Below are 10,992 nucleotides of genomic sequence, written 5' to 3' on the forward strand. Positions count from 1 at the left end.
AGTGAGTAAGTTTGAATAATAATGAGATGTCCAATCACAATTAGTCAAGTGGGCTCTAAATTTATTGCACATTCAATTCAATAATTTATTCATACAACAATTTATTGCAGTCCAATTCAATAATTTATTCATACATAATTTTTTCCATTCATTATTTTAGTTTTGTTTAATTAATTTTGATTTATTGAACATTATTTTAAATTCATTTAATGAAGAATTGTTTGTTTTTAGGAAATTAAAGTTAATTAAATATTTGGGATGAATATTTAACTAATCAGTAGAATTAGATTTTTGGTGTTTTTGAAATTGAATTCAACTAAATAAATAATTTTTTGGGTGTTTATTTAATTAAATTGAAGAGTGAAAGTTTCTTTTATATATATATATGAAAAATGAGAAGATAATTATATTTGATGAAAATATAATTATTTAAGAAAGAAATAATTGTATTTTGGGAAAAGAAAAGTAATATTATTATTATTATTATTATTATTATTATTATTATTATTATTATTATTAATATTATTATTAGTAGTAGAAGTCTAAGAAAGAAAGGAGATGGGTGGAAGGGGATCCATGCTTTTCTTTGAAGGTCTTTATTATTATTAATAATATTATCATTATGAAAGCCCCTCAGTTTGCATGCGTTTCTTTCACACTATTCTTTTTTTCTCCTTCAAGTGAACCCTAGCTTGCCACCACCGCTCCACCTCCTTTGTTCCGCTGCTTGCCGATCGTCGATTCCTTATTCGTGCCGCATCTTGCCGCCGTCGAAGCCCACCGTCATATTTTCCACTACCACTGGCACTCCCCCACGAACGGCTGACACCACAAAGGTTAGCTAATTATTTGAATTTTAGTTGTATTCATTATCATTCTCTTATCACTAATTTTAGTTCAGAGATTTGATGGAAGCGCTCGACCTAAAGATATCAACCTTTATCAATAGGAGAGATTGAAGAAGAAGTGCACTACCTTACATTTATGAAAGTATAGTAAAAAGATATGTGGTTCGTGTTAGCATAACTAGATTGATGTCTAAGCTCATATTTTGGATCTGTGAAGAACTATTAGAAGATAATCTTTTGAAGGTGAAGGATCATTGCTGGATAGAACTATTAGAAAATAGTTTAAAGGAGATATAATAAGAGAAGGTACAAGTTCTATTTTATTAAAATAAGTTGATCATGTTGTAGAGACTATTAATAAAAATTACTAAATAAAATTAGATTAAGAAATAAGAGAGAATAGAAAGTAAAATGAGTGAAATATTTTGAAGGGTATAGGAATGAAAAAGGTAGCTAGAGAGAATAAAAAATTACTATGTGTGTGTTTCAGGGATCTTGTTATTATTGATAATCCTTTTTGTAAGAATGTGTATGACTTATTTCTATTGGTTATGTTAAATATATAGCCTTTTCCTTCTATCCTTGACCCAATAGAGATAAACATATAAAAAATCAAATGTGTAACCAAAATTTTCTTCCACTTTACTATAATTACATTCATCTATGCATATTACATAGTAAAACTATAAGAGTTGACGTTCTTTGGCCACAATAATCTTATCATCCATCACGACCAAAGGGCTAGTTAACAAATTTCAATCTTAGCACATATTACTTGTCACACTCGTAGGATGAGCCAACGAGGTGTATGTGTGTACGTTAAGGAGGGACAAGTGAATAATGGAGGAAATTATTTGATGTGTGATTTTTTCCTAATTGGTTATAGATCCTAAAAATAATTAGTAGATTAGTGAAACTTAGGTACATGAATGGTTTAGTTGCTTTTTGGCTAGTAAAATATCGACCACATAGTCTTGTGCTTCACTTGTATTTTTTCCTCCTCTTTCTTTTTCTTCCCTTGTCTTCGTCGGTAGTAAAGTATTTTGTGTCTATTAGCTATTGGTTTCTAATTCTTCTTTCTACAATTTTGTTTCAGTTCCTTTTTGTTCTCTCCGACTTAACCTCATCTCTTTTGTTTGTTTATATCTTTAACTACTACAGCTTAATAAAGTTTTAGCATTACCTTATTTTTTAATATTTGATAATCAGAAATAATGTAGCATCATATAATCTATCTAGGATTTTTTTTAAATATAACAAACCACTAAAATATTTACGGCCCATGTAACAAAACCCATGAAGTTAGCCATTTTTTTAAATATACCAGATTTGCGCTTCCGTCTTTCTTCTCTTCTTCGCTACGATTTTTTCTATCATCTTTCTTCTTTTTCTCTTCTTTTTTATGTTGTTTAGATTTGGATAATCAAAGCTAAACGATCGTGTACAAAAAAATAGTCAAATCTAAAGGATTGAGTATAAAGAATCTTTAAAAAATCGTTTAAATTGAGGTAGCCAATCTAAACAATAGTGTAAAAAAGTAAACGATCGTGTAGATAAATCTAAACAAACATGTATCAAAAGAATAAAAAAATCATTTAACCAAATATAAACGATCATGTAAAAATAATCTTAAAAAAATAAACAATCGTGTAAACAAATATAAATGATCGTGTCCCAAAAGAATCTTAAAAAAAATTAGTTTAGCCAAATCTAAATGATCGTGTACCAAAATTTGAAAAAAATCGTTTAGATTTGGAGCCAAATGGTCAAATCTAACGTTTAACCAAATCTAAATGATCATGTACCAAACAATAACCAAATCTAAACGATCTTGTACTAAATATATTACGCGCGTTATTGACGGTGTGGTTGATGCGACATTTTTTATATTTTCCATTATGAGCTTGTGGACTTTTTCCGTTTTCAAAATTGTTCTATACAGTGTAAATATTTTGCCGCTTTGTTATATTTTTTGAAAAGATCCCTTATATATGATATTATTTTTTGCAGGTTTATTTCCATCAATATTTTCATTATGGCTTATTCTTGGCATGTTTTGTTGTGGTTGCAGGACCAAGTTTTTGATAAGGAAATATCTAGCCAAATGTGGATGCTTTTTTTAGGTAAAAATACTTCTTGAATCTCAATCCTTATCACCCATTTCTGTTTTATGTGTTTATAGGTAAATTAATTGGATATTTTTTTACTACTTAGTCAACTTAGGAAGGGAAAGAGAATAAATAATTCATGTGAGTTTTGCTAAGGTGCTTGTTTTTGGTTGGTGTTCGCTTTTTGGTGAAATATGATGGCGTTTTTTTTTTTTTTTTTTGTGGAATTTTAGTGAAGAGAAAATGTACAAGAGGTAGAGAGATGAAAGAGAGTTTTAGTTTCCTTGTCAAAGTTCTAACCTCCCCTTTGTGTTAGGGTGACAATAAATCCTTTTTGATTTGCAAGAAAATGATGGCAACTCCTGAAATGTTGCGTTGCTTCTGCCCTCCACCTATTAGGGAATTTCTTAAAACTGTGACGAATAGGAAATTTGATGCAGAAGCCAATTATTCTAAGCTTATTTCTTTATTTGAGGGTTTTATTTGACCAAATTGAGCTGTACGACCCATAAAAAATGATGGTGCACAAAAGGTAATAAAATTGCCCAAGGTTTTTTTATGAGATTTTTTGTCAAATATTCTATTGAATAAATATTCTCTTCATTATAATTGCTAGATTATCAGTCAAGTTGGACAAAAGGGTGGGAGGGCTGAACATTGGAGAAGACAACGACAATGGAAACATTGAATGCGAGTACTATGTGATGGAACTATTGAATGTGGGTGTAGTAAATTTAAGTCGAATGAAGTGCGAATGGAGCTAGCTGATTTTTTGGGTGACCATATATGATTATGGTGATTAGCTAAGTGTTTTTGGGTTAGATAGATATATATTTATTTATTGGTTTTAGGTGAATCAATGATATTTTTTGAGTTAGCTTAAACATGTAATTTTTTTTTGATATTAGATATAGGTGAATCTCAATATTGATATGGTACACCTTTGGGCTTTACATATATTTTGTTTATATTAGACATAGATGGAAAGTTTGTGCTATGGTAATTAAGTATGTAATGACCAACTATATATATGTTTCATTGATATATGCAATTTGTTAAATTATAATTAGTTCTTTGATGGAAAGTTTGGGTTGATTCAATTGTTCAATTAATGTGTAGTTTAGCACATTTGTATACTCTCTTGCTTTACTTATGTTCGTTATTGTTGGACTTTAAAACACGTGTAGGATAAATTATATGGATATTTTAAATTATATAATTTTTCATTTGGTCTAAAAACAACCTTGACATGCAAAGCATGTCAAGAATAATATTACTTGACGCCTAAAAACTGTAAAAAGAAGTCCTTATTCTTGACATTGGATTACTTGACGTGTAAAAAATGTCAAGTATAACTGTCGAGTATACTTTTACTTGACGCTTAAAAAATGTCAAGTAAATCCCTCTTATTCTTGACACTGGATTACTTGACTTATTGAAAAGCGTCAAATAAACAAATACTTGACAGGTAAAAAGTGTCAAGTAAACCCTTATTTGTAGTAGTGTCCTATCGAGCCGAGCGCCTCTGTCTTTGAGCCAAAACCTCTCTTTTGTTTCTGTTTCGTCCAACCCTCACCGAGCCACATCCAGTTGTTTCTTTGACCGTTGCGCCATAGGTTTCGTGCATTAAAGTCCGTTCTTTGTTTGCATCAAGTCTCCATTTTTGAGCTGGCTTTCCCTCTCTGTTCGAGTCGTCCAGCCGTATGATTCCTTCTCCCTTGCCAAGCTGTGGAGTTGCGAGCTTCCTATTTCCTATCCAAGCCACTACCCTCTTTTCTTAAGTCATTTAGGCATTAGTCACTTTCGTATTTTCCTTGGTGAGTTTTGATTGAATTTTAGGTATGTCCATCAAGTATTAATATTTGGTCTAAAGTAAATTAATTTTTGGGATTAAGTTGGATTATTTTTTCCTTGAAGATTTAATTGGCTAAATTTCATGAATTAACCAGTGAAGTTTTACCAATCAAGGTTTAATTGGTTTCAACCTTAACTTTAGGTAAGTTGACTTGACAGAATTTTTGGGTCAAAAGCCAATTGTTAATTTTATTAATTAAGTTACTGAATTTTTCCTTTACTGTTAGAATCTATTCATTGGAAAGCCTTGATTGTGACTATTAGGAAATAAACTTTTAGCTAATCTCGAGGTAAGAGATTCTACTACTGGACATTTCAATTAAATTTAAGAGATTGCATGTGCCTATGGATTATGCGTTGATGTTAGCTAAAATGTATATTTGGTTTGTGTAAAGGTTGACTGATGTTACATGATGATTAAGCATGATCTATGGATTTCATGCTTTATGGATTGTTATGATTGATGATTTATGCTTTATGTATGTTAACTTTGGTTGTTAAGCTTTATACCCAACATTGATTGTGACCCTATCTATGTGGTCACTCGCATGACTAGAGATGTTCCTATGGAACCACTCGCACGATTAAGGGTACCTACGAATCTTATGCACGGATAGGGATCAATTATACTGCATTCATATAAGGTCACTCACAAAACTAATGGTGTCCTATGGGATGAATCGCACAATTAGGGGTGTTCGTATAGTCTCACTCGCCTAGGTGTCCTCCATTAAACACATGACATTATTATTATATTCCTAATGAGAAGTTAATAGATCACCTAGCGGGATCAATAGTGGGTCCTTTACTGGGTATATTTTATATACCGACTCTTTTCTACTTTTAATATTTCAGGCAAAAAGGTAAAGGATCTGGAAAGCTGGCGAGTGATTGGAAGGGCCTGTGACATATCATAAGGGAACCACATTTTGCTTCCATATCAATTTTCAGTACTTTTATCTTTAGACATTTTATTTAAAGCTTTGTCTTATTTATTTATCTATACTTTCTTTAAAGAATTGTTAGCACTCGCGGGTCATGCTTTCATCGTATTTTACTAATTTTTCAACTTTTATGTCTTTCGAATATTTATTGATATTAATTTTATAAAAATTGAGGATGCATATGATAAATAACACTACAAGAAACGGGGGCACTCCCGACGCACAAATACGTCGGCGAAAATGCAAAGTACGTCGGAAAAGGATATCCCGACGTACAAAACGGCGTCGGGAAGCACGTCGGGAGAAATGCGTCGCGAGAGGCTTTCCCGACGCCGTACCAAAGCAGCGTCGGGAAAGGCTTTCCCGACGCCGGAATATGCGTCGGCATGACGGCGTCGGGAAAACCTTATTCCCGACGCCGTCTATGCCGACGCATATTCCGGCGTCGGGAAAACCTGTTTTCCGACGTTTTTTTCCCGACGTAATGAACGTCGGGAAATATTTTTTTTATATATTTTTAAAAATATTTTATTTTTACTTTTTTCCTTATAATATTTTGCTCAAACATTCACAATGATGTTCGGATTGCTCAAAAAAATTTCGCGACGTTTTGGATTAAATTAAAATAAATTAATAAATATACAAACACAAATTAAAAAAATAGAATTAAAATTAATAATACGAATAAGTTGACTACAACAAAATATAGTTCTCAATATAGAAAAAACATAAACATAATGAAGCTAGGGATCATGTGGTGGTCCCTGTTGTGCACGAGTTAGGTCTTCAATCATCTTTTTCATAGCTTCCACTTGTGAAGCTAATGCTTGGTGATTTCTATCTTGTACTTCAATCCGTTCCAAAGCTTCATGAAGTTTAGCTTGTAATTCAATCTCTTTTTGTGTGGACTGCGAACAAGATGTCGACGAACTGCTTGCACTTGCCGTTCTGCGGGCCTTCGGCTTGGGTCCCCAACCAAGGCCTTTTGAGTAGCCTGGTCGTCTACCCAACACCTGATCGCATATCTCATCCTCAGAGAGTGGCTGACTACCCTCTGGGATAGGCTGGGATTGGAGTTCCAGCATTTGATTCTGCAACAAATTTAAAAATTATGTTAGGTAACGCGCAAAAATATATAATAAAAGTGGATAATTAATAAGGGTATAACTTACATGCGCATCCTCGGCGGCTTGCGACACGAATGTCCCAGCTCGAACGTGTGTTTCCCGGAACAATTCCACACGATCGACCGGCTGCCCTCTTCTTTCAGCGAGCTCATGCTGTCGTTGTAGAAACGACTTGGACCCGCTACTATGATTGTAAGGCTGCTTCTGTCTAGCAGCCTTGTTTGTCCGTGATTGCTCCTGCATTAAAATAATTATATTGTTTATTTCTTATACATATAAAAACTTGTTATCATAATTAATCATGACAAATACCTGGAATGCACGGCTGATATAATGGTCGCAGAGGAAGTGCCATTCCTCATCACGTCCAACCAATGCGTTTGGTGGGTTGGCACGAGCCTCCTCCGGGTCGCTGTACTTTTTGAAATGTTTATGACAGTCGGCCCGGAACTCTTTAAAGGTCGTGAGCATCTGATGCTCAACAAACCTGTTCATTGCTTGATCATTGAAATCAAGCACAAAGAATCGCTGCACATTACAAACATAACACATTAGATTGGCTAAAGTTAGATATGTTTCAAATGAAATCATATATAAATGTGTAGTGCATTTAATTACCTGGAGGTCGCCCTTGACGACCTCAATGTATTCTCTCCCAACGTCCGTCCACTTAAGACAGCGGACGGGAAATGTCTTTCGCACGCACACGCCTATCGCCTGGCTGAAGCGAACGGCGTGTGGAGAAATAGGCTTCTCCGCTCCAGGGGCGATCGTCATCGGAATGCGCCCATTTATTGCAACGTGGCGCTCTAACTCCAAGAGTCGAGACTGCGCACGTCTCCTAGGAGTCGGAGTCGTTTGTTGAGAAGAAGACTCTGCTCAATAAATAGACAATAACATATAAAGTTAGAAAAAAAACATGAAATATTTGTAAGTTAAAATGAAGAAAATTCTTAGACTCACCCGTATTGTCGCCCACAGATGATGACCCTCCCGCGATGTTATTATCTAAATCGTCCTCAAACTGGAGGAACATATCGTCCGTCTCCATAAAATTTGATGGTCGATATGACATAATGGCTATGGACATAGAAAACAAACATTTTCAATTTAACTTAAACCTCCCTCTCCCCAGATAAGTAGTAATTCCATTTCATAATAATTACACGACCACTGTACACAAGATAATCTTCCCCATAGAATTTCTATCAGATCAAGACATCTCGGTATAGACTTAAGCATATTCAAAAATCTCATGCTAAAACTTTAACTTTCTTAAGTTAGCATGCTTATGAAAAAAGAAACTCTTGCATTAAGCAAGTCTCAAATCTAGCTTTGCTTTAAATTATCTCTTTGCTCTAATATTTTCAGAAACTTAGCATTCTAACACATTCTCATAAATCTCATGTTTTAAGAAATATGTTGAGTAGACCCATTAAAACCATCCGTATATAAGATTGAAGAATGTTAAACATTTTGTATAAACACAAAATTAAAAGTTTATTAGGTATTTCTCAAAGTTCAAACGACTAAGTAATTGGAGATCCTAAATCACAATCTCAAATTCAATAAACACCCCCCCCCCCCCCAATTCAATATAACCTCAAAAATCTCTACACATTCAAATTTTTTATCAATCTCAAATTCAATTTCAACTTCAATCTCAACGTCAATCTTAAATCCTAAAACCACTTCAAATTCAAATTCAACACTAAAACCTAAAACTAATTCAAAATCTATATCCTAAAACGATTTCAAAATCTAAATTCTAAAACTAATCCTAAAACTAATTAACTAAAGCAAACCTAAAACAAAAACAAAAAAGAACTTTAAACAATTTCAATAATACATACATTTTTTTAACTTTGAAACAAAAAGAAAAAAACAAAAAAACAAACAAACCCTAAACTAATTTTTATCAAAAAAAATCCTAAAAAAACTAAATAAATTTACATATTTCACTTACCTAAAGTGGCAGACGGCGACGAGGAACAACGGCGAGGCGGTCGGCGACGGACGGCGGCGGAACAAAAGGAAAGCACGGCCGGGCGACGTTCTTCTTCTTCTCCTTTCTTTTTCTCCTCTCCTCTCGGCTTCGGTTCTGTGAATACAGAACTGAAACGAATTTAAAGGGGATTTCCCGACGCAGTGACGTGGCGTCGGGAAATCCCTCAAAATGCGTCGGGAAAAGGGGAATTCCCGACGCTCATTAAACCCCTTTTCCCGACGTTTAACGCGGCGTCGGGAAAAACCCCTATTCCCGATGCCGCTCCCGACGCACTGTTCACGGCGTCGGGAAAAACCCCTTTTCCCGATTTACTTTTTGCCGACGCCTTCATGTTGCGTCGGGAAAAAAGGGTTTTCCCGACGCCGCTCCCGACGCACTATTCACGGCGTCGGGAAAAACCTCTTTTCCCGATGTATTTTTGCCGACGCCTTCATGGTGCGTCGGGAAAGGTGGTTTTCCCGACGCATCTCCCGACGCGTTGTTGAGGGCGTCGGGAAAGCCCTTATTCCCGACGTTCTTTATGCCGACGTGCTTTTCGGCGTCGGGAATTCTCCATTTTCTTGTAGTGTAAGATAAAGAAAATCTATACGTTACAGGTACATCCTTTGTCTTCTCCTAAACTTTGGCGAGGGAGGTCGTGTCTCATCGTTGTTGCTCCTCATAGCTTCCTAACCTTGTTGTCTTCTCCTAAACTTCATAGATCATTTGTTACATGGCTCTCTGCGTCTTGATCGCTCATCGCAATAAGCCTCTGCTCTCAATCATTCATTGCATTGCTCAAATGATATTTCTTGGTTCTTATCGTGTAGTTAGGTAAGATATAAATCTTACCAAGTTGAATGCACACTTTCACCTGTATATATGGGTTCTTAAACTTCAACAAATTTAATATTTAAGATCTCAGGCGTTTGAGGGTCTCAACTTCATTTGCGAGATGCATTCATTGAGTTTCATTTTGGTAATTATTCGAAAGATACACTTAACCTGAGGTTGGTTTAAGCAAGCACAGATTACTCCGATACCTTAAACCTCTTCCCACGTTCTTCGGCTGAACGCATGATTCACCAAAGTTAAGCGTTTTTCCTAAAATCAAAGTAAACTCCAGTTCCTAAGTTTGAAAAATCAATTCCCCGAAAATGGCGCCAAAAACTTGTTGAGAAATATTTGTTACTATTATGCTCAGACTTAGCCCGAGGTTGTTTATATGCGTAATTAATTCTATGTGATAAGTCATCGGCTCATGATCATTGCATGCAAAGTACTCACTATTCCTTCACACTTTCTAATGCAAGTTAGTTTATTTTCTACATTCTCACCTTCCCATGTCACCTTTTACAAAATCTCTAGTGTAGATAGTAGATTTAATATAAATACTTACATTTACTTTATACTGTATAGAGTTTATATATCGCCTAGATGGGAAGTGGACATTATTACTAAGGCTTGATATAAATTCCTTGTGTTTGACCCTGACTTACTCAAGAAACTTATCACTTCACTTACACTTGGAAAAGTGGTAGGAAAACTTGTACTCAATGCAGTTTTATTAGTTAAGCAAAGAAATGAGGGTGTGCCTTTTATTGTACGATCTTGACCTAGAGACATAGTGAGCATCTTCCATGCGATAACCATGTTCACTGCATAACGTAGTGCATTGTTAATTTATGTCCATATGCAATAGCTCGTGGATATGTCAGGATAAGGCTCTAACTGAGTGTCTATCAGGTTACTAAAATTGGACTATGCGATAAAAGGTGCAGTCCTATTCAAGTGTTGTAAAACTTCTAATGACATGCGTGCAATACAAGTTTTCTTCTCTATTGACCAAGTGTAAGCGAAGAGAAGTTTCTTGATAAGTTCAAGGTCGAACAAAGGAAATTAATGTTCCTAATGATCTTATCGTACAACTAAACTCATGCAGTATAATCTATATAATGTATTAATACGAACATTATAATTTAACCTAATTATTTATACTAAGGTGTCTTTGGTGATGCAAGGTGGGCATGGCGATGAGGTGATATGGAAAACGAACTCAGCTCGCGGTATGGTCAGAAGGAATTCTTAATAAACTAATTGGAATGAATTGTGCATTAAGACTTC

At 34.9% G+C, this 10,992-nt stretch overlaps 1 protein-coding gene and 1 long non-coding RNA gene across 3 annotated transcripts; one reads left to right on the forward strand and one right to left on the reverse strand.

The window, feature by feature from the left end:
- The first annotated feature begins 681 nt into the window (after positions 1-681).
- LOC127144032 (uncharacterized) lies at positions 682-4,025 on the forward strand. The gene is made up of 3 exons (XR_007815619.1): positions 682-1,154; positions 2,920-2,971; positions 3,573-4,025. It is a non-coding gene; the product is annotated as an uncharacterized LOC127144032 (long non-coding RNA).
- Positions 4,026-6,406: 2,381 nt separating this feature from the next.
- LOC127144033 (uncharacterized) lies at positions 6,407-9,016 on the reverse strand. Of its 2 annotated transcripts, none has more exons than XM_051079511.1 (6): positions 8,848-9,016; positions 7,845-7,961; positions 7,500-7,756; positions 7,194-7,409; positions 6,927-7,118; positions 6,407-6,818 (listed from the first exon to the last, which is right to left on the reverse strand). In XM_051079511.1, exons 2-6 carry the CDS (start codon positions 7,954-7,956, stop codon positions 6,498-6,500), a joined length of 1,098 nt encoding a protein of 365 aa, XP_050935468.1. In that variant the 5' UTR covers positions 7,957-7,961; positions 8,848-9,016; the 3' UTR covers positions 6,407-6,497. The 2 variants fall into 2 exon arrangements, with proteins under 2 accessions (XP_050935468.1, XP_050935467.1); XM_051079510.1 differs by having other exon boundaries at positions 6,407-6,845.
- Positions 9,017-10,992: the final 1,976 nt, after the last annotated feature.

The sequence above is a fragment of the Cucumis melo genome, chromosome 11, assembly GCF_025177605.1.
Source record: "Cucumis melo cultivar AY chromosome 11, USDA_Cmelo_AY_1.0, whole genome shotgun sequence".
Taxonomy (NCBI): Eukaryota; Viridiplantae; Streptophyta; class Magnoliopsida; order Cucurbitales; family Cucurbitaceae; genus Cucumis; species Cucumis melo.

Excerpts from the sequence above, each read along its gene's own strand:
- LOC127144033 (XM_051079510.1), bottom strand. The coding sequence starts at position 7,956 with ATGTCATATCGACCATCAAATTTTATGGAGACGGACGATATGTTCCTC. Across the intron at positions 7,119-7,193 it reads ATATCAGCCGTGCATTCCAG|GAGCAATCACGGACAAACAA; the intron begins GTATTTGTCATG and ends ATTTTAATGCAG. Across the intron at positions 6,846-6,926 it reads AAGCCGCCGAGGATGCGCAT|AATCAAATGCTGGAACTCCA; the intron begins GTAAGTTATACC and ends AATTTGTTGCAG.